Raw genomic sequence first — 23,656 nt, forward strand, 5'->3', positions numbered from 1 at the left:
TGACTGAGTCTGACCAGGAACCTTGCTGGGTTGCAAGGATTTTGCACTGTTGTAGAGGGCAGCTGCTTTGCATTGCCAGGAGGAAGCCTCCCAGGATGCTCTTAGCTCTGACCCACAACATTCACTGACACAACAACAACTTTGGAATGGGAGCATGACACTTTGGAGAAGCAGGCACAGCTGCCAAGGCAGGGAGGGCTCGGGGAATTACATTTGTAATTAACTTTGAGCGCTCAACCATTGAGTAATAGGTCAGATGCTTCACTCCCTAAGAACGAGTTCTTTAGCCAAGCAAAGTGCTCAGGGCAAGGGAAGCATTATTAGCAGATTCTCCTCCTGTTCTGCCACGGAGCTGAAGCAGTACAGCAGAAGATTTGCACCAGGCTTGGGCAGGGTCACTCACGTGCCCGGGGACAGCAGCAGGACTCAGGACAGCAGGGGCAGCGGACGTAACAGCAGCAGCTGTGTGGGCAGCACTGGCACCAGCAGATCCCCACCAGGAGGAAGAACAGGAACGCCCCCAGGATCACCAGGCCCACAAAGACCCACTCTGGAAAACAAGGGGAGAAAAGAAGATACTTACAGGATTGCACACTGCTGTGGAAGGGACGTCAACAACATCCTCCCAACGGAGAGCACGGGGACAAAACAGACAGGTGAATAACAGAAGTGGACTGGCTCCCTGTGGGTCCAGGACTAGGTCCTCCTCTGTGTCCAAATGGCACATGACAGTGAGAAATGGAGCTACAGAAATGTGGTCCCTTCTGGCACCACCTCTGGCTGGCTGAGAAACAAGCAGCACAGAGGCAGGAGCTCCCCTTCCCCAGCCCAGAAACCTGTCACCCCTCAGCAGACTCATGAGAATGCCACAGGACGTGCTCCATTAGCATTTGGATCTCATCAAAGACTCATTCTTCTCGGCCATGTTCATGCCCTGCTTATGTGTTTGTTCCCTACCCACATTCTGGTTTTAATGGGACAAACTAGATGGTGAAAAGCACACTATAAATAGCCCAGTAAATGAGCCAGGCCTGCCCCTTTGCAGCAAGGCCCACGCATGCAATTATTCTTTTGAATGTGCCGAGCGAACATCCTATTCAGGCGCTGCAGCCAGCCAGGAAACACAACAACCACTTTTTTTCCCCCCACTGAAGCCTCAGATGATGTCTGAGCCAAGCCCCAAAAGGGAGCAGCTGAAAAACACCCTACAAATGAAGACACAGAAGAGCTGGTCCACAAAAACCAGGATGGGGTTGGAAGAGGAACCCAGCCTGTGCCAGGGCAGCTCCCAGCTCTGCATCTGAACACTCTGCACTTTGCAGGGGATTGCGAGCACAGGGCTGCACCTACTTCCATGTGGGAATTCCACAGACTAAGGGAATGATCAGTGAACACATCTGGGCTGAGAAATTTCAAGATTCTAAACATACAGGAAGCCTAGAGTTGGTTTTATGTCAGAGAGATACACAGACCTATCCAGAAGCCAGATCACCGGTGGGGAAAGACTCCAGGTGTTATTCAACCACCTTGGAGAAATGGTAAAAGAAACAGATAAAGACGTGGTGGGGCTGCTTTGCAGTGGGGTAGGGTTTATCCCCACCCCAGACAAAAAAAGCAGCAGACCACTATTTCCAAAAGATGTCCAGAGCTCTCTAAGGGATCTCCTGGCACATCACTATCCAAGATGAAGAAGTATTGATACAAGGATTGCAATGTGCACACAGAATCACACTGGAAAAACAGTGCACCCCTCACCTGCACGCCTAGGCTGACAAGTCAAGGAGAAATGTTCCACTTGGACCAATCAAAACAGAATTTTTTCTAGTTCTTAATAAAACACAAAAATAAGAAGGAGACATTTTTGATCCATCCACAGAATTGTGTTTGAACAAAAGTATGTTTCTTTGCTTAGCTGGAGTTTTCCTTAACTCTTTTACAAAGAATTCCTCTTTTTTTAATGCCATTTTAAATCTAGAATTTAAAATTTCCTTTAAAAAATGTCAGTCAAAGATCTGGCATCTACAAATCAAAACACTTCATTTCAGAAGTGTGAAGTGAAATGTTTTCTATTTTTTTTGAATATTTTATTTCTTTTTTGGCTGAAACAGACGAATTTCATTTAACTTTGCAGTTAATTTTGGTCTCCGTGGAATTATTTTTTTTTCAGTGAACTTACTACACGCCGAGAATAATTCTGCTACGAGTAAGGAAATGGCAGAAGAAAAGCATTCATGAATGGAAAAGCAGGAGCTGAAAGATTACTGACACAGTTCCTCAAGTGCCGGTTCTTGCAGCTATTTTTCTTAATATTTTCATTATTTACCTTGACACAGAATATAAGAAGATGTTAATATATCTTGACAGGAAGTAGTAGGGATGCATTGTCAATAAAAATGAAGACTGGGATGTGCTACAGAAAGGGCCAGTTGTCCTGGGACCTACAATAAGAAATGTGAAATGCAGCAATATCCTGAATTTCAAGGTACGCAGCAATACTTTCAAGGTCAGAGGTTCAAAGATTAAGAACAACTTCTGTTCTGATCAGGACTTCACTAGCTGAAAACAATCGAAAAACAAGAGAAATGATCCAGTATACTATTCCATCACAAGATAACTGCCACCAGTTATGCAATACAGCCACAAAAAATGGCAGACACAATCTTATGCCCAATAAGGGAGGAATTTCCAGTAGCACTAAGTATTAATGCCATCACACAAGGTCTCCCCTCCAGGTAACTTCATCTGGTCACCTTTGTAGAAGAAAAGATGAATTCGAGTTGGAGCTGATGCCAAGCAGGGATCTGAGGGGATGAAGGGACTCGGGAGCCTGCCTTGCAGCAGGGGAGCTGGAGCTCCCTGTGTTAGTCCATTTAAAAGAAGGCTGAGGGCAGACGTGGCTGCTGCCCATAAATATGTTAGGAGGACAAATGCAGGAGGAAAAGCAGGAATTATAGTTAAAGGTCTTACATAAATGGGCATGAACAGGCTATCAGGAATGTAGAGAGAAGCTGAAAGAAGCAGATCAAAGAAAGCGATCCAATGGGAAAGGCCAAACCCAGACTACCCGGCTAAGCTTATGGAAAGGATGAAACTACATGGCTGGCAAGCAAGACAGCAAGCCAGACTATGCTTTCCAGTCCTGTACTTCCTAACCTATGCCAATCTGAGCAGGGCAACAGCTCAGTGTTTTTTCCTTTTGTCGTGTTCTCATCTTGTCCTCTACAACCATCATGGACACAGAGAAGGTGGCGAAACAGAAGGTGGTGTGACACAAGTGGCCAGCCACAGCTACACAATGGAGCTCAGATGTCAGATCTCCAGAGCTGTTAGTGAACAGTTCACAACCACTCCATAAAGGATAAAAGCCCAGTAGAAGAAAAAAACAGACACATTAAGTCCATTGCAAGAGTATCTGTGGTCTGCCTGAAGACATCCTGAGAGTACAAAAGGGCGTTGGGTTAGTGTGTACCTTGCACGGTGCCAGATACTCAGCACCAGAAGTGGATGTTTGAAATCAGTGCCACAACCACTGGGACCTAGGAGTCAGGAGCAATTTTACTCCACAGGAAGTCAGACCTTTTGCTTCTCTGATGACGTTAAGAAAACAGCAGAAGAGCCTGCTGGCTCCTCCTGTATGCACGAAACTGGGGTTCAACCAGTTCCTGACACAACTGTGCAACGCTGGGACTCAAATGACTACCAAGCTGAAGTGCTGTGTGTCCTTGCTGTCTGGAAACTACTGGTTTGTGCTTGCAGAAGTATCTGTTTTTGTTTGTTCAGGTAACAGGCAATGCTAACAGCTGAAAAGTGTTTTGCTCCTGCATCTTACACTTTCTTGTTTACCCGTGCAGTAGGGGTATCAGAAAACTACCTGGCTAACACACAAGAATTTTATACCCATTCAATAAAATTGTAAATAATGGCGGAAAAAGTGTTAGGCAATAGAGAATCAACTGCTGTCTATGCTGAAAAGACCAATCCCTCTTCTGCTATGCAGAAATTCTAGGGAGGTTTGGGTTACACTGGAGGTGGGTGAGTGTCTGCCTTCTCTCCGTTTGCATCTCTGGGACAGACTCGAAAATAGCTTCACACATTTCTGTGAAGTCGCATTTTTGCCCAAACGTGTGAAAGAAATGCTCCTTGGGCACCATCAGGGAATGATCAGATGACTCAAGGGCTAAATGTTCTCACAGCTTTTCCCTTTCAAGGACAATCTGTTGCACAGTCTCTGTTTCCTCTGCAAGCAGTGCCAGAACTGGTGGCCCTTGCTAGTTTGGCTAACAAGGGATCCATCACGGGCACGGAGCTCTCACGTCTGCTCCAACCACCTGGTGTTACCAAGATGGTGCCCTGGCCATGCAGCACAAGGGAGGCTGTGCCACTGATGGGCTGCTAGCCAGTGTTCTATTTCTAGCACCTCCTGTGCCACCAACTGTGGCAATGGCTGTAGCAGTGCCACAAGCCAGGGTCTGGGGAGCTGAGGTCACTGCACAGGAGCAGCTGAGGGGTAGAGCTGCACGGGGCTGTCGAGGTCTCGTGGGCTGGAGCAGCGTTAGCTTTGTGCTGGGGGAGGGCAGAGAGCCTGACACAAAACGTCCCCAAAACAGCACTGGCATTTCTGCTCTCACACTGATCCTGGCACGACATCAACCATCTCTGTACTGGCTCCCAGCACGGCCCAGCATCAGCTCTCTCAGATCTGAACCCAACACACTTTCCCACTGAGTGACAGGCTTTTCTCTCTTTATCCCCACACATGAGTGAAACGTACACACATAGAGATGTTGCAGGAGGATAAACAGACAAGGTGACAGAGGAATGGGTATTGAAGGGTGAAATGACTGAATACCTGGCATAATCTCCACAGCAAAACTGGGCAAGAGATCAGCAAGCAGCCCTGTCCTGCCTAGAAAAGACAGAAGGAGGAGAACAAGGAGAGAGGTTACTGCAAGAAAAACACACTCCCCAGCCCCTGCCTTAGCCTCCAGTTCCCTTCCTCATCAGCCCACTTGCACTCTCGTGTTATGTGAATTCCTATCAACCAGAGATGCCATCCTGCTCGATGCCTGGTGTCTGCCTCTGCACTTCTGCCATTTCTGTGTCCTTGCATTTTATCTTTATCAGCAGAGCTGGGGGGAAAGAATCTGGAACAGAGCTTCTCCAATCTAGGCACAAAATGACAAGAAAAAGGAGTCCCTTTAGCATGGTTACATGGTAACATCTTTCTGGGATATGCTCTATGCATGCAAAAAGCTCCTGGAAATACACAGCAGTCCTCAAACAGAAGGACTTTGTTTACTTTTGAAATGCACTGATGTAGTTTCTGTGGATGTGAAACATCTTTAGCCCAAGGCCATTGATAAATCAGACACATGCATCCAAAACCCGTGGGTGGTGCTCTCCATGTGGGGCTCTGCAAGTGCACAGACAGCTCCACGAAAGGAGGCTTGAAGCATGACTGTGCCTATGTGCTAATTATTTGGAGATGCACGAGGAACTTGGTGAGACTGTGTCATAAAGCCCAGCTCCCAAGCGAAGCAAACCAGCCAGGGGAGGATTTGTGTGGAAATTTGTGTGGAGTCATTCTGCAAAAGGGGGAAAAAACTCCACAAAGTCAACTTCAAAATTTGAAGCCAAATACAAACAAACAAAATCCAAGCCCAAAGGCAGCCTGGTGCCTATTTGTTTTGGCACTGAATGTCTGGGATATTTCCAACGCACAGCAAACATCCTGCCCAGTGTTCAGCTATAATTTACACACACCTGCATGGGCAGAACAGCCGTGCAGCTGTGCTGTGAACTCTTCTACAGGGCACCAGGATCATGCTGGGATTTTTAAAGACATGCACAAGGCAGGAGAGCCGCACTCTGAGGAGGGACACACACTGTGGGTGTAACATAACAGGCGCAGCTAAGGGTAAGCCAATGCAAAAGTGGTAGAAAGCTACCTTTAACCTCCCCACAGGCCCTGCAGGTCCTGCACTAAGCAGCACTCAGACACAATGATTGATGAACTGGATCCCAAGTTCCTTGGCCTCTAGTCTGTCCTTGAAGCACATTACAGTCAAATTCCCACTGTCCGTTTTTTTTCTCAGTGCTTCAGCAGAGGCTCTGTAGAGATCAAAAATCCACAAGGAAGCCTACTGAAGCCATAATGAACATACTCTTGAGTGCAGGCAGTGCTTTGCAGCCAGTTGCAACTCATCAAAGCTGACTAGTACTCACAGTAAGGCCCATCATGATGAGGTGGTCCTGAACTCTTAGCAAAAGACAGTATGGTGATGTTCCACACATTTGTTCCCCATTTACCACTTTGAGGGAGGGCTCTCGCCATCAGTCCACTGCAACGTTTTCATCTACATTTACAAAGGGTTTCATGATGTTCTTTGCAGTCCATTTTCTGCAGGGATCAAGTGTCCAAACCACTCATGACTAGTGTGTTGTGGGAACGTGCTCCTGTATGCCTTCTGCTCACAAAACATATGGACACGTATACAACATATGTGTGGCTTAAATCTTGGGTGCCACAGGTGGGATCCAGACACGTGCACCAAATGCATGCCTTGTATGACAGCGTCCTAGATTTACAGTATGTTCCACATGCACATTAAATATATTCCTTATTTTCACAAAAAAAACCCCAAGCAGTTCTTTCACAGGCCTCTGTGTGTGTGTGTATGTGAAGAGCACACGCATGAACCACATGCATGCAGAACGTATGGGCAGACATGAGCATGTAGTTTGCCTCCCATGTGTTATCATCTCTGCACAAGCTCACATGCAGCCCCAGTTTGAGAGTAGATGTCAATGGATAAACAGCTGGAGGTATACAGCTAATTTAGGGCTTGAATCCGTGTTAACAAAGGTAAAGGAGTGACACCTATAAGGAGCAAAAACTCCATCTCAAATGGCCGTCACCAAATAGGTGCCTGCTTTACTTTGAACCTACCTGAAGAGCCTTGAACCCTGCTAGTGCTGGGTCTTATGGTACCTTCTGATCCCCAAGAGGAACTACACGACCAAGGGGCAGAAGCATCCCTCAAAAAAACAGTGCCTGAGAACTTGCTAAGTCATTACAAAGACAACCAAAGTGGTTCCTCTGTGCTACCTACAAGCAGCCAAGTATTTCCCTGCTCGTGCAGCCCAACTTGGTTCATCAGAGCATTGCCTGGGGAATTTGGATCCCTGCCCTGGCAGCAGGGCTCACACAGCCCTGGGGGCCCCAGAGCCACCAGCAGGGATGCACAAAGCCTGGGAGGACCTGAGGCAGCAGCAAGCACCACCACAGCTCAGCCTGAGCTCTGCTGCCTCGACTACCCCAGCTGACAGCCAGTGAGCACAATGCTGCCTCTGGACTGCGTGCCCCCAGCAGCCTTCCACAGCCCCGACCCCTCCCCACCCTGGGCTGAACTAATTCTCTGATAAACCTTCCCCACACTATTCGTTCAGGGAAGCCAACAGGCTGAGGCCACCCGTGGTTGCCTCAGCAACGGGAGGCTCCTGCCATTGTCCCTCACTGAAGGCAGCTTTCCTCACTCTGCTGCTGCTGCTGCAGCCAGCAACAAGTGGAGCAAAACCCCCACCCCGGCTGCCAGCAGGCACAGGGACAGGGCAGCGCCAGGGGGCAAGGGCTGCCAGTGGCTTTTGCCTCCTAGCCTGTGCAAACCTGGCCTACACATGGGCACACCCCAGAGCCAGGCAGTGGCCAGCAGAGGGGATCCTGGGACAGCACCCCAGTGGGTTGCACAGTGCCCAAAACACAGGGAGCAGGGTCTCCTTTTGGACCCATAGCTGTAAAACCAGCCAGGACATGGTCACAGCACCCATCCAGCTCTCCGTGCCAAGGATGCTCCTTCCATGGGTGTTAAGCTCACCTCACTTCTCTCATTTTTTTTTTTTTTAGGAAACTTTAAGGTGGAGGCTGGGGCTAGATAGCAATCGGTGGGGAGGAAACAATTTAGTAGAACGTCCTGCCAAGAGACCACCTGGCCACACCACGTCTGCACAGCAGCTCTGCCCAGCTGAGTAAAGGCTGCAGGCACTCCAAGACGTGGCTGGGCACCGCTGCTGAGTCACAGCTCTGTGCTCCCACCCCCAAGAGCTACATGTCCTCTGTGCAAGCTCCCACCACCTCGACACTCCTGGCAGAAAAGAGTGAATAGAAAACGGCCCCGTTTACCAGGGTTGTCCCAGGTGACTGTGTCAGAGCTAGGAGCTTGTCCTCATTCCAGAAAGGATCTGGGACACGTGCCATCTCTATTCCCACCACGCTGCTGTGGGGCTTTACCTGCCCGAAGTGGCCTCTCACCAGGCACCTCATGCGCCCCAGGCCCCAGCCAGCCTTGAAGTGCCAGGGAGCCCATGAGCCCCCCGTCTGCTCTGTGCAGAGCACAGCAGTAGAGCACAGGAGGAGGAATGGGAGAGGAAAAGCTGAGGGGATGACGCAGAGCGGCTCCAGGAGGTGCAGAGACACAGCGGAGGCGAGCGAGGACAGGAGTTAATACACAGGAGGCAGGCAGGCGACAGAGCGGGAGAGCAAATAGCAGCAGATCAGGGAAGACCTGGAGTCAAGCAGACAATTAGCAGAGAGTCTGCAGAGAAGAGACACAAAAATTATTAGGGTAAGTGGTGCAGCTGAAAAGAAATGATGGCATGAATAAAGTAGGCACAGGTGCAGTCAGGAACACGGCAATTGGGTAAATATGGGAACGTGGTAAATGCTGTCAATTGCATAAATGTGATAAATATTGGGTAACTGTGGGGATAACTTTTGAGCTGTTTTCCTCTTTGAAGGCTGCTTCTGTAGCCCTACCTGCTGCAGTGGAACCACGGGATGCAGCAGCTACAGAGAGAACTATTTCCTTCTCAGTGGTGGAAAAATGTGCCAAGCCATGCCACAGCAAGAGGCCCCTGGCATGGGACACTGCCCTGAGGGGAGGCTGGAAAGCATAAGATAGGAAGTGTGGCCCTTGTAAATCAGACATTTTTCCAAGGAGGCTGCTGTGAGATTTATTGGGAGAGCATGGCTCTGCAATGAGTTCCTCTGTGCTCCCTCTGCTTGGAGTAAACTTTATCCTTTCTTCCCATCCTTCTCTTGAATTGGAGGGAGAAACAGCAGCAGCCCCTTTTGGAGATCAAAGTTTTAGCAGGCAACAAAGACCTCCAAGGAGGCTGTTGCCATGGCTACCTTAGTAACAGAGGTCTTTTAATCACACCAGTCTCCTTTGTGAGCAGCGTGCGGCTGTCGCTGACAAATAAGGAGGAAAAGAGGGGTAAAAAACCTTGGCAACAAGTAGCACTTCTAAACGGTGTGAAATAACTAACTAGGAGTAGGCTGGGCTAGGGGTCCTGGAACCAGATCACAAAGACGGCAGCACAGTGGTCTGGGGCAGTGCCCAATGAGGACAGGATGAGCACTCTGGGGGTAGGAGGGCACGAGCAGGCCTTCCTGGCATCAGCAACTTTCCTGGATTTTTAAGTGGAAGGCTCCTGTGCCAATCACTTCCTTCGCCTGCTGGCACCACCCACAAAGTGCAGCTCAAGGTCGACAAAGCCCTCTCCGTTGAAGTTCCTTACAGGCATCTCCCCGGCTGAGATCTGGCCCTCTCATCCCCAGCACGTGGCCAACAGCACCGATATCTCTGCCAGCTCCTGTGACCGAGCACTGGCTCAGATGCTACTGGCAGTTTTTCAGCAAATCAGAGCAAAATCCTAAAACCAACGTCTTGTAAGGGAGAGTTTTGCCAAGAACTTTTCAATCTCCAAAATCATGTCGACTTCTATAATACAGTCCCTCCTGGCACAGAAGAGACTCCAAACCTGGCTATATTTATACCAGCTTTTGAGTCACTTTGCTGAGTAAGAACTGCCTTATTAGCATTGCACATCGTACACACGTGTCCCAGTAGAGATTTGTCCTCTCTGAAAGCCAACACATGTCTCTATTAGTACATTAATTACAGCACAATTTGCTGTGTATGTATGTATCTACATTCTTTCCTACCTATAGGTGTTAAGACTTTGATAAATTTTGGGGTTAGCCTGTATAGATATTGGCTGGTAATACAAACTACCGAAGTTGGCAGTTTACCCTTGTTAAGTGCCCTCTTCGGAAACTAACAAAAACCTCAAGTGTTAATTGTTGTTGTTTAAAGGACAACAATGGGAGAAGCTAAAGGTTCTAAAAGGTTTATCGGGGGAACTGATGAAAAAACTGATAAACTGTCAGCCTGACCTTGGTGGGTGGACATGGTGGTTACAGGACAACCAGAGGATCAGATCTGGCCAGCACGGATTTACAAAAACCCAGCAGGTCCTGTCTGACCAACCTTATCACCTTCTACGACCAGGTGACCCACTTGGGAGGATGAGGGTAAGGCTGTACCCTACCTGGACTTCAGCAAAGCCTTTGATACTGTCTCCCACAGCATTCTCCCAGAGAAGCTGGCAGCCCACAGCTTGGACAGGGGCACTATCTGCTGAGTTAAGAACTGGCTGGATGGTCCAGCCCAGAGAGTGTCCACTTCTGGGCCCCTCACTACAAGGAAGACATTGAGGTGCTGGAGCGAGTCCAGAGAGGGGCAACAGAGCTGGGGAAGGGTCTGGAGCACAAGTGTTAGGAGGAGTAGCTGAGGGAGCTGGGGCTGTTCAGCCTGGAGAAAAGGAGGCTCAGAGGTGACCTTACCACTCTCTGCAACTACCTGAAAGGAGGCTGTAGACAGGAAGCCTCTTCTCGCAGGCAACTAGTGACAGGACAAGAGGCAACGGCCTCAAACTGCACCAAAGGAGGTTCAGGTTGGACATCAGGAAGAATTTATTCACTGAAAGGATGGTCAGGCATTAGAATAGGCCACCCAGGGAAGTTGTGGAGTCAACATCCCTGCAGGTGTTCAAGAAATGACTGTATGTGGCACTTGCTGATGTAGTTTGGTTGACAAGGTGGTGATTGGTCAAAGGTTGGACTTGATGTTTTTTTCCAACCTTAATGATTCTGTGATTAATTATAAAGTAGCATTTCACTAATATATAGTTTATATAGTATTTGCTGCCCAAACGAAGGGGAAAAGAGCACAGCCAATGGCTGTCTAGCAAAGCATAGGGATCACTACCCAAAGTATCAAACCAACAACTGGGATCAGTGGAGCCCTTTCCTGCCTCTTCCAAGAACTTGACAGGTCCTTGGAAATGAAGCCACTGTTTCATGAAGCATGTCTAAGCTACGTAAACTCTCAGAATGCAAACACTGCTGAGCCTGCACAGACCTACACATCTCAGGGTACCCAGCTGAGCTGAGCTGTACCTACAGCCACTGCTCTACAGCTGCACCAGCCTGGCAAGGAGCTCCCACAGGACCCTGCACCTGGTTAGTAAATTCTGGCTCTTGGGAAGGCTTACTGGGTTATACACAATCCCATGCAACTAAGCTGGACAGCCTCCTGATGTGAGAAGGTCACATGAAGAATGGGGTATCCCCTGACACTGCCCTGTACTTCCAGTGTGAAGGGTACTGCAGGCAGGCACCCTGCACCCACTGCACTGGTACATGTGCAGTTCCTTCAGAAAGGCTGCAATGAATTACTTTACTGAAGCCCACTGACATTCTCATATAAAAAGCAGTACACAGAGGCTACGAATAACAACATGATTAATAGCACTGTGTTTCAAGAAGCAGGACACTAGCTGATAGCTACTATGACAGAAACGCACTTTTTAAACTGTTGCATTCAGCCTTTTAGATTCAATCGCATTAGTTCTAAAAAATAAAAACATACAAAGTTGCAAATGGATTCACTAGCCCAGCTGTAATGTCAGCAAAGGTTCTGCATTTCTAGTAAAGCACATGAGTGCAGAGAGCATCACTTGGCTCCTGCTGTGGAATTGCTAAGCTCTGTCCACTCCTGCTGCAGCAGAAGCAGAGCTCATACAGCTTCCAGCACACTACACCCCATCTGGAGATTCCAAACACCATCAAAATACACATATATCAGAGAATCACAGAATCATTTAGGTTCGAAAAGAACTCTTGAGACCGTTAAGTCCAACCTGTGACCGAACACCACGAGGTCAACCAGACCATGGCACTGAGTGCCATGTCCAGTCTTTACTTCAACACCTTCAGGGATGGTGACTTCACCACCTCCCTGGGCAGCCCATTCTAATATTTAACAACCCTTTCTGTGAAGAAGTTCCTTCTGATGTCCAACCTGAACCCCCCAGCACAGTTTGAGGCCACGTCCTCTTGTCCTGCCACTTGTTGCCTGAGAGAAGAGACTGACCCCCACCTTCCTACAACCTCCTTTCAGGTAGTTTTAGAGAGCAATAAGGTCTAAAATATGTATTTTATATATAATAAGTGTGTAATAGTACTTTTTATTTAAATTCTTCCCTTACTCTACAGGAAGTTCACTACCAGTCAATCTCCTCTTGTGTTTCTGAGGCACAGAGGTTACTCTCCCTCTTCCCTCACCTGTACTGATTCCATCAGAGAGTAAAGACCCTGACTAAGCAAAAAGACACTGGTCTTCTCAGCAAAGCACATAATAAGCACATGCTTAACATCAGGTATGCTTTACAAATCCTATCAGCTTTGCTGAGCACAAATGGATAGAAATAAATGCTTTTATGCTCTTCTGAAATAGGCCTGAAATGAAGGCAGCACAAGGGATTCTCTGATGCTACCCAGAGCTGACCAGCAGCTCTGTGTGCCAACACGACACATCCAGGAGACAAAACCCAACATGCAAACCCATCATGGCTCAGACTGGTTTAAGAGTTCACTGGTAGTCTCAGTGATTGCTTCCCTAAGAAAAAAGAAATGCTGTAACCTGCTCAGGTTTTGGATTTTGCTCCAATTTGTGATAAAGCAGCTTTTGACCAATTTTTAAAGGTGTGATTCACTGTATAAAAGCAGGACCCTCCACTTTTGGCTAAACAAACTTCCATTAATTTATTAGTGCTATTAGGTATCTACCATTTTTGCCTCTCACACCTTTCATGGTTCCTACATGCTGTAAAACTGCCCTGTCCACCAGTATCTCTCTCTAACTCAAACGTTCTGGTTTTCCTATCACCCCAAATGATAACGTGACAACGCCCTAGTCAAAATTCTAATTTAAGCTTAAATCATGCAGCAACCCCAAAATAAGCAATGTAAATTATATCTGAAAGCCCAGTCTCAGCAGGTAACAAGCAGCAATGTGCTGTGGGAATCATAGTGTCTCTCACACACCATCCCTCCACTGCTCCAACCTAACAGGGAATCTGGGTTCCACCCAAAGAGCAGAAACCAGAAAAACAGCAAACAAAACCCTTTTACCACACGTTTCCTAGGACTGTGGAATCGCTCCAATCTACATCTGTACCCAGTGTCTCCCTCCAAGCAGTGGCATGGAATGAAAAATGCCCCACAAGATGCCAGAGTATTAAGAAATGGTATTTTCACCGCTGGCTGCTTTATCATTTAGCCATCGAAGGGGAGAGATAAAGGAAAAAGAAGGAAAAGTAACGGCAAAGGCAGAAGGAAAAGGACAAGGTGGGAAGGGGGAGAGAGGCAGGGAGGGAAGTAACCCTGGAATTGCACCAAAAGCTGGAATGTTGCCTCCGTACACGCTACCCAGGAAAAGAAATATTCACAAGCTGCGCCTAACAGCATGAGGCAGAACAAAGTATGCCCACAACAAGTCTGCTTCATGCTGCTGCCAAACTTGGCACGAGTGCTGCACACAGCGCAAGGTCAGACCCACAAGCTGAACAGAAAAGCAGATGTGGCCGAGGGTAACACAAAGCTACGTGTTTCCTCCCAACATAACCACAACAAACTGGGAACAGGGACACCAAGCCAGCTCCAGAGGAGGGGATTTCTATGTTTTCTCCCCACATAATCTTCTGTACACACCAAAAACCAGATTCTTCCTGTTACCATGGCACTGTTTCATCACTGGTGTCTGAGCACAGTTGTAGACACAAGAGGAAGACACCAAATCCTGAACAGGAAGGTGGAGAAAGGACAAAAATTCAGCAGCTCATCACCACACAGCCCCAGACAGGTCCTCTGGAGAGGGTATGTAACAGCTACCATTGCCATCTGGCAGATATAATGTCACCTGAGCCCACACAGGTCAGTCCTGGGCCTCTTATTAACCGGTATATGATACACAGTCACACCGTGGGTTTGGACAGGCAAATGACACTTTTCTGGAGGGACCAGGCTGACCTTCCACCTTCTGACCTTCCACTCCAATTGTCCATTGCTTGACCATCCTATGAAGGGCTGAGGAGAGGTGGTGGTACTGTTACAGTGCCTCACCCATTCAACCTGGTTTACTTTGTGATGATAACTACAGCTCCAAATACAAATGTTGATTAAACTCTGGCCTTAGGCAGAAGGGCAAGGGTACTTGACAGACTTATTCTATCATGCTTCCATATATCACCTAGACACTATTGGCCCAAGCTTTTTAACATTTCCTTCCTAGGATGTACAGAACCTGTACACCCAAGAACTACACAAATGTTGCTATCAGCAGGTCTTAAGGGGAGTTGGGAAAAACTCATCTGAGGCATCTAGAGTTCAACTACTACAGCTGGCTCAAGGCACATCAATGAATGTCCCTGAAAGGCCCATTCCACCCTGCTTTTCTCCTCTGGCTGGGATGGGTGCTTTTCTGACCTTTACAGTGAGCTGGATCATGGAAGCCATCACTGAAAGCTAACCCTGCAAATAGGGAAGAAACTGCTCACCACACTGCTCAGGGGAGCTTAAGCCAAGCATGCAGATCACACAGAGGGTACAGCTCCTTTCAGTGGCAGCACCAGCTCAGACCTGACTGGGGTGACTATGAAACTGCACCTCTAACTGGACAAGTAGCATTAGGCAGACAAAACAACCTCCCAGACTGACACACCTAACACAGTACTTCTTGACATCCTCACAGGTCAGAAGAGCGGGACGAAGGGAATGTTAAAAAGACAGCAAAAATCGTAAGATTTGCTGTCTTCTGGGTGTCTATTTTTAAAAGACTCTGTCTCAAGTGTTCATTTTGCCGCAAGTTTATTGTTTTGCACCTTAAAAACAAGGGTTCTGACTTTCCACAGCCCTGCACTCTCTGCAGTCACTGACGCCTGTGTAATATGTGAGCGGTGTGGGTGTAAACACTCCTATTCTGGTTTGGTAGCATTTGCCACCCACTTTGCCAAGGTGTGAATGACTGCACAAGGTGCAAGGCAATGGTGAAGGTGCTGTTTTACACAGCTCCTACACCCTATAGTAATATGGTGCACAGATATGTGGAGAGAGGGAGAGGGCAGAAGGAAAGGTGCATCAGGTATCTGCCGAAAAAGCAATCTGACAAGAGGGCTCACCCAGCACAAGCAGCTCCACTGATTCTTCATTCTTGCCCTCCACGTCATCTGGCGTGATAATAAGGCAGTAGTAGAGCCCACTGTCTCCCCACATCAACTTCCCAATCTGCAGGTCTGCATCTGGAAGGCAAAAAAGAAAAGTCAAGCTTCCCCTCCAACACCTAAAGGAAGAATGAAGCGTTGAATGCACTGTGTCCACCTCTGTGTCCCAAATCCACTTCATTTCCTTACTAAAAAGAGGGGTTAATCTCATCCTGAACATCACAGTATTCAGGAAAAAAAACAACAGGCTCGGGACTTGGAGCTGCAGGTGGGAAGACAGATAATGCTGCAGAGGCAACTCTGCAAGTGCCAAGAGCAAGAAGGGGTAACTAATGTCATTTTCTATCCTCCTCCATGGCCTGGGGACCCAAAATATTTACATCATTAAAGAAGGGCTTAGGCATTGTCTCCCCTACAGCACCTCAGTCATCTGCCAGAGGTTACAGGGAGACAAAGGAAAACACTCCTCCTTGCTGAGGCTGATCACACACTCTCCACTCCAAGGAGTCTCCACTTCTGGCGAGGAGGTGTCTTGAGCCAAGCAGAAACCTTTTACTTTGGAGGGACAAGGTTTCTCACACAGCCTTCCAGAAAAAAATGTATCAGGACCCTGACACCCCTCTTCTCCACCCAACAGGACTTCACCCCACAGAAATCTCTTCTCACTGCCCAAGGCTGTGTGGCTTTAGATTCATTATAGCTAAAGTCCAGGGCTGAGCAAACATAAGGCATGGGATAATTTGAGGATTTTGGAACTGGGAAAAAAATCAGTGGGATTTGTAAGGAAGAAAAACCTAGCTGGCAGAGGCTGAATTCATATCTCTCTTGCTGGAAATCTAGATTTCCTTTGTTAAGGAAAATCTATATACAGAGCAATATGCAGAAGCCAGGAATGAAAACATTCCACTTCACTGAAAGGAAAAAAAAGAATTCTGTATCTGGGTTGGAGACCTACATGGAGACAAATAAAAGGAAGTGCCAAAGGAAATTATGTTTGGGTCTAGGGTTGGTTGGCTGGCTGAATCCTGAATGTCTGACATACAACCCCATCCCACAGCCCCTTCTAAGGGAGTTAACCAGACAATTACTGTCAGACTCCAGTATCCCAAATTGCTAAGGGTCCATTCCAGCCCCCACCAAGCATGACTGGGGTAGGAGAGTTACCGTGGACAATGCTGACATCTCTTTCCTTATAGAAGTCCCCTATAGTGATGGCAGATCCCTGTTTGGAGGCCACGACACGGACTGTCCTTCTGCTGTCCACACAGTCCAGGTAGGGATCCCAGTCCAGGTTCCTCTTGCTCATTGTTTGTAACCCAGAGGTCACCATTCCCAAAGCTTCTCCCATCCGGTCCTGGCAGTAAGATTTGTACCTCCACTGCACCACAGCTGGTTGGGTGGAAGAAGTAGAGAAATGGCAGCGAAGCAGAGCAGGCTGAAACAGCATGGCCACCTTCTTCTTCTCAGGCACAGTGACCTGCAACCCTTCCACCTCAGCTAAAAGACAAAAACATGAGTATCATATGCCTTGGCACTGCTTGAAGAGGGACCTACTGCATTTTATCACAGCATCATTCTCCCCCCACACATAAAACTGTCCCTCTGTTTCAGGTGCTAGGGTGCAATATTCCTCAATGTATGCTGTAAGGACGGATGTTGGCAGCAGAAGTAAGTTTGCTTTTTTCCTAGCCTACAGCCACAAATAAAAATACACCATGATGGGGCTGAAGGCTCAGATGTAGCACCCTCATGCTGCACAGGCCCTAACACAGTGGTGTGATGATTCACAGCTTCTGTGGCAGGTTCACAAGATAAGGAAGAGGTATTTTAGGGATGGCCATGCTGCACTTCTACAGCAGGTCAGCCAAGGGGTCAGATCCCAAGTTCATAACAACCCTACTGCAGAATAAGTCCCCCTCCTCCCAATTTCAGTGGCATCACACTTCCTCTTTGTAAGCCAAGCAACACACAGCGCCTGGCCCAGCCTGTTGTGCACTGGTGCCCAGTTAGTGCTGCTTGCTCTGCCAACCTCTAGAGATGCATGAAGGAGTGGATCCAAATCAGACAGCTCATCCCAGGGTTGGCAAGTAGCGCTGAGAGAAATTGCTCCATGTGGGAGGTGTGGAGAAAAATGGCCCAAACACTCAAGTTTTTCACATTCCCAGGGAGGAGAGGGATCTCAATATGTAATGTTTATCTACCAGCTGACAGGAGAGCTGCAGCCTGGAGCTCTGATGTATTAAGGCCCCAGAGAAGACGCATGGGACTGCTGCCACATCCTTATGTAGCTTAGGGAGAAGAGAGTCAGTGAGCAGTGTCAGCAGAGCCCTTGGGAGAGTGAGGTACTCTATCTACCCACAGGGGAAAGGCCAAAACCTTCCCCGCACGCCCTTCACTGCTTCCCTCCTTGTGCTGCAGGCAGCAATGCCTGAGAGCACTTACACAACACTGGAGAAAAAGGAATCAGAGTCAGTATTGAAAATATTGGTGATGACTCCCTACTCACAGTTTACACACATCCCAGAGCAGTGCATGATGAAAAAGAGGACAAGACACAAAAGACATTCAAGAGAATAGAGCAGAAGAGAAAGTTTACACAACATCTGGAGAATGGACTGATGGACTTAGGGAAGCTTAGGGAGGAACAAAAGACTGAGGACAAATAAAGGTTTCCTGATGTCAGGAAGCAGTAGAAGAGAAGGGAAAACGCCAAGAAAGAAGAAAACAGACAGAGTAAGGATAGCGTATCAGGGTAAGTATAGGAAGCAGAAGGATAAGCAGGATGACAATCATGGAAGCTTGCATTCAGCTGGAAGAAACTGAAGAAGGTGTCTCAGCCCAGGACAAAATAATTTCAAAGGACTGGAGTTGCAGGAGATTAAGAAACGATGTAGAGAAGAGAGGAAAAGGAGTCAGCAAAAATAACCCACCCACTCCAGAAAGTGGAGATGAAAAGGAGATGGAAGCTGGCCAAAGAAAATGAAATGACAGGAGGTATCTTTAGAATGGGGGAAAAAAAGGCATAGACTAAAGCACTGGAGCTTGAAGCAGACAGAGAGCAATAAACGCATCAACAGTATGACAACAGCAGGCATGAAGAGACAAGGTCGAGTTGGAGACAGCTGCAGACCTGAAAAGCAAAAGCAAGGAGAGATTGCACAACCAGGATTCAGAACCAAAGGAAAGCGAAGAGGTTGGAACAACAGTGAATATTAAATTCAACACGTTATCTATGTCCAAACTACTAATCACAACCAAGCCTACAAATACCACTCAGAGGATAAAAAGACTGCATGGACAGAGCCTAGGGGAAAGCTTATTTCAGATAGGCAAGATGGTCCCTGACACTAAAAAAAGAGTTACTGATCTAGGCACGACTTGACGCTGGGGACTATTATGTGAAGGCCTGAAGTGCACAGGGGTGCTGTGGCATTTGCACATAAATGCCATATTATGCATAAAACAAATGCATGACATCATGGATATAATGCTTGTGCCACATGGAAGCTGCACAAGAGATATTAGTCCTGACAGAAGCGCCTGGACACAAATCCAAACGCCGAAGTGTGGGTGATCTCCAGAGCGCCACCAAACACAGCTGAGGTCTCCCACAGGAGGGGCAGTGCCATGAGGCCGTTCCTGTACTTTCCCAAGGCACAGGCAAAGAGACAATTCAGGAAGCAGCCACTGGGACGTTTCTGCCAGGCCTCTTTTTCCCAGCGACCAAACGCAGGGGCCGTGCGGCACTAAGGGAACGACAGCACTTGCTTCTCAAGGTGAACCGAGCGTCGATGTCTTATTCTCTCCTCTCCAGAGATTAGTGCTTTCTGGGTTGCATCTGGATGCAACAGACATGACAAACACCTTGAAAAACAAATGGGTCCAGGTCAGACCTGTGTCTGGCAACTCTGTGCCTGACCGCTCGCAGTCTGAGGCCAAAGCCAGCATGTGACATGAGCTGATCAAGTGACTCATCACGTTACCTCAGCTTCAGGGATAAAACAGTGACACACTGAATATTTAAATCTTTCCCTTGTGAACCAAGTACTCTGCTTAGTAAACACTGTGCTTTCAGCTAACCATGCACTGTAGCCCTCCTTCCCTGTTAATGAGATTAATGAGTTTGGCAAGCCAGGGACTGCTTTAATAAATGATTAGCTGAGCTTTAGCAAATTCTCATCTGACTAACTTTCCCCACCATACCCCCATGTGAATGTCTATATCAAGAAAAGAAACGCAGCTTTTGGGAACACATAGGAATTTTTTTTCTAGATTATTCTTTTTCTAGCTTTTTGGAGATGTGCAGAAAATTATCTGGCATTTTCTATATCCTATCCCAAGCTCTTTATTAACTTCTGAAGTATTATTTTCGGATTCTTTCCAGGAATAGCATTTAAGAGCAACACAGCGCCTCAGACTGAGAGACTGGAGCAGTGGAAACTTTAGATCTATTTAAGTCAAATTATATATAATTATATATGGCTGAACTGGGAAATTATACACCTGTTATTTCCCCTGCCAAAAAAAAAAAAAAAAAAAAAAAAGGTTGGAATTGATTCATGTAGCACATCCCTGCTGTAACAGTGTCCATCAAAAAGGCCAACAGGATGTCTGACAGCCTGAAGACAAGATGGTAACTTTTACAAGGATCAGTTATGTCCATGCACAGGAATTATAGTGGTCTGCTTAGGACCTCCTCACCTTTAAGAAGAAACCGTGACCTCAAAAAACTTCAAGAGACTAGCCAAGATAAGAAAAGCCTCAGATGTATCACAGGGCAGAACTCTGGGTTGTTAATGTAGCAGAGAAAAAACTTGAAATACGTGAAAAACAATGACAAGCCGAGTGACAGCACCACAGTAGCTTTGTCTAGTTCAATACAAGTAGGACTAAAAAGAAACTGAGTTGTGTTGTGCTATGTTTTGATTAATGCAGACAGAGCAAGATTAGCCTTTACTTCAAAATCATCATAGAAGTGCAATTCCTGCACTCCAGAGAAGCAACCTGTTCATTGTGAATTTCACAACATTTGAAGTTTCACAAGAAAAAAAGATCTAGCTCGTGGGAGTACTCTAACCATTTTGCTTTCCATCCTTCTTGTTCTTGTAAACCCTCAGAAAAAGGTCTGAAAATATTAATCAAGTGCACCTTAAAAAAACAGATATCCTTAGTCTTAGAAAATAAAAAGAATCCATGGTTTCGTGTGCCTGTACATATGTATATACACAGTCCCAGAGAAAAAGCTTAAAAATAATCACACTTCAGAAATATGATTGTATGGGGTCTGTCTGCTTCAACTGGCAATGTGCATTCCTCTCCTCTCTCTGTTTCTTTTCCTAAACTATCCTCAGATTATGCATTCAAACTATGCAATCAACACTACACACAAGCTATCACTAATACATTTCACTGGTGATTAAAGCAAATTCCAGGAAGTGATTACAGAGGGGATATTTGTAAGGGCGCCTTTGAGCCTTGTGAGTCTGATCCCCATAAGCGCCTTCCTTGAGCAAAAGAGGGAAAGCAGTTGAGGGGTGATAACTGAGCCTTTTGCTTTGCCCTTGCCCTCCAGAGAAGTCTATGCCTCCCTGAGGTGAAATGAATCCCAGGAAGATTTACCTCCACCACACAGCCTTAAGTTAGCCTCTAATAATAGAATCACAGAATGGTTTGGGCTGGGGGGGACCTCAAAGATCATCTAGTCAGAATAAAATTGATCTAAAGCACCAATCCCCATAATGGCAAAGCCACACAGTGTAGTTCAGCCTGATGGGTCTCAGGCTGCATCCTTCTGGCACACAAGATTTGAGTCCAAGAGAAGGCAGGACACATTATTCTTCAGGTCAGCGTGAGTCTCCCTACCTGTACATGCATCTCATCTCTTTCTTTGCTATTATTTGGCTCACACTACCACTTGCCCGAGGTAGCACAGCTGATGCTATAAAGCTACAAAAATTACATCCTCCCAGTTTTACACACCTTTATTGACAGAAGTTGTTGCACACAGTTGGGCCCTGAAACAGGCACCTCAGGAAAACTACTCCCAGACTATACCTAAGGGCTTCAGCAGAAAAGCATACACTCATTGGTAAGAGACAGTGCCCTTAGGGCATAGTTTATAACACCTCTCTGAACAAAATAAACTGTTGGGCAAAAGGATCTTTGTTTATTGCACCTTGACTTTGAGGTCAGAAAGTTAGAGATGATAAACAGATGTGTAAACTGATGAATGGAGAGCCAATGGGATCACTAGGATTGTGTTGTAGATTCTTGCCTACTCATGCTGGACTAAATCCAATCCATGCAATTTATCAGCAAAAGCCATCACCATCAGATTGTGTTGAGTGCCTTTTGGGAAATGAATTGGATGGCTTGGTCTGGTTCCTATCAGACTTGTGTTCTTAGCTACGTGACCACTAATTGTCAGCTTTTTCAGAAGCAAGAAACCAACTCCTGAACAGGTCAGGTGCAACTGAGGTGAAAGCATGGATCTGATTTTTTGCAGCTCCATAGCAAAACCAAGAATTTCAGCTCTTTGACTGTTTAACCTGGAAAGGGGAAAGCCCACAGCAGCTGCAGAAAAGCATGGCCTTGCACACCCAGCACAGTACCTCAATAAAAGAAAAAACAATCCATGTAGGACAGCCCAGGCTGTGCAAACAGACTGGACCATTCCATGCTCTTCCCCATTCTCTGTGGTGGTGTTCCCAGGTACCCTGTGCTCCTGACTTTGGTCTCTCTTCATCACTTTCCCCATGCTCCTTACACTCCCTTATGACCTGCCCCTTTCACATATTGACAAAAGTCACCCCAGATGTTCTCAGGCAAATTACTGGCCACCAGATCAAATCCACCCTGTCTTATTACTGCCTGAAAGTTGTTATGATTGTCAGATGCCTCATGATTTACAGCATTGGTTCAGCATCCTAGAATTCATGCTCAGAACTATCACTCAGCAACTGATCACCATCACACCTGAGAACAAAGGAAAATAAATGGGAAGAGTCTCTCCGAGCTTTACAACACCAAGCATTAACACCTGTCCTTGGGATAGCATTGGGATTTCCACTGGTGCCAGTCCCACTCAAGGTGACCTTGCAGGACTAGAAAGTAAGAAAAAATGTGAGATTTCTTCCCAGTTATGCTGCACGTATGCTCTGTGAAGCCAGGCAAGGGAAGTCAGATGAACATTTTGTGTCAAGACAGATGAGACAGTCCATCCATTTCCCTGCCTTCCCAAGAAGTGTGCTCAGTTGGCCGGGAGACAGCAAAGCACAGCTGTGCTCCAGCATGCCCCCCTCAGCCTGCTCTCCTGAACTGTGGCTGGGGAAGCTGAGGCAGTAAATACACCCACCTCTCTACTACACTATTGCACTGCAGTGGCTCTTCTGCACAGGGAGAATAAACAGGAACCAAGCCCTAAATTAGTGGTAAAAAATTACTTAGGAGGGAGAAAAGACCCCATTTCAACATGGGCAGTCTTCTAATTGTAATCTTTCCAAGCTTAGTCCAAGTTGCGAGGCAGAAAAATATTGCTCTGCTTGTTCTGTGCGTAAAACTGGAGCTCAGTCTCCAGTATAACACTTCTCTCTAGTTTTAATTGCATTACAAATTACAGCACTATTAAGAATAATGGTAAGCACGAGGAGAGGATTCATTCCAGAATCAAGCTGCACTTGGTAGTTTACAAAAACCAGCTTTACACAGTGACTTAAGAATACTTGGCAAATGTATCTTCTTTCTATAGAATGAGAACACAGTCCCACACATATCTTAACCTGTGTGACCTCACAGGAAGGAATAAAGGATGACCTGTTCTTCATCCATTTGCTGTTGTTATTAAAACACTAGCTTTAGAAACGTGGGAGAGCAGGATAGGAGGAGAAGCCAAACCAAACCCTTTGTACCTCACACAGGATTTTTTGAAATTGCAGTAAGAACTCACAATGCGCAAAACCAAACAAAAGATAAATGCAAGAGCCAAAAATTAAAGACAAACAAAGGACAGAGAGGAATTACTGCTGGGAGGAAAGGAACTGCAAGTGCTGATTAGAAATTTCTCAGCCCACCTCGAGGAGGGAGGAGGGTTCGAGAAGGGGACGAGAGCCTTCTTTTTCGTGCTCTCTTTTGTCTCCCTGCTTCCTCCCCCCCATCTTGCACTCTGCCTCCTACCCTGGCCCCTCTACCTCCCAGCCCCCACTTCTCTTTCAGAGAGCAGAGTGCACCACTCAGGCTGGATTAGGGTTCCTTACCT

General features: G+C 46.9%; 1 protein-coding gene across 1 annotated transcript in view; it reads right to left on the reverse strand.

Moving 5' to 3' along the window:
* Window positions 1–16,895, reverse strand: part of ILDR2 (immunoglobulin like domain containing receptor 2) — a 28,121-nt gene extending 11,226 nt beyond the window's left edge. Inside the window, exons 1-4 of the mRNA XM_029961505.1 lie at window positions 16,567–16,895; window positions 15,361–15,480; window positions 4,850–4,906; window positions 404–550 (exon numbers count right to left, since the gene is read on the reverse strand). Of these exons, the coding sequence (XP_029817365.1) occupies window positions 404–550; window positions 4,850–4,906; window positions 15,361–15,480; window positions 16,567–16,849 (607 nt within the window). The 5' untranslated portion in view covers window positions 16,850–16,895. The remainder of the gene's footprint in view (window positions 1–403; window positions 551–4,849; window positions 4,907–15,360; window positions 15,481–16,566) is intronic.
* Window positions 16,896–23,656: the final 6,761 nt, after the last annotated feature.

Source organism: Manacus vitellinus, unplaced genomic scaffold, assembly GCF_001715985.3.
Source record: "Manacus vitellinus isolate BGI_N305 unplaced genomic scaffold, ASM171598v3 scaffold_35_pilon, whole genome shotgun sequence".
Lineage (NCBI taxonomy): Eukaryota > Metazoa > Chordata > Aves > Passeriformes > Pipridae > Manacus > Manacus vitellinus.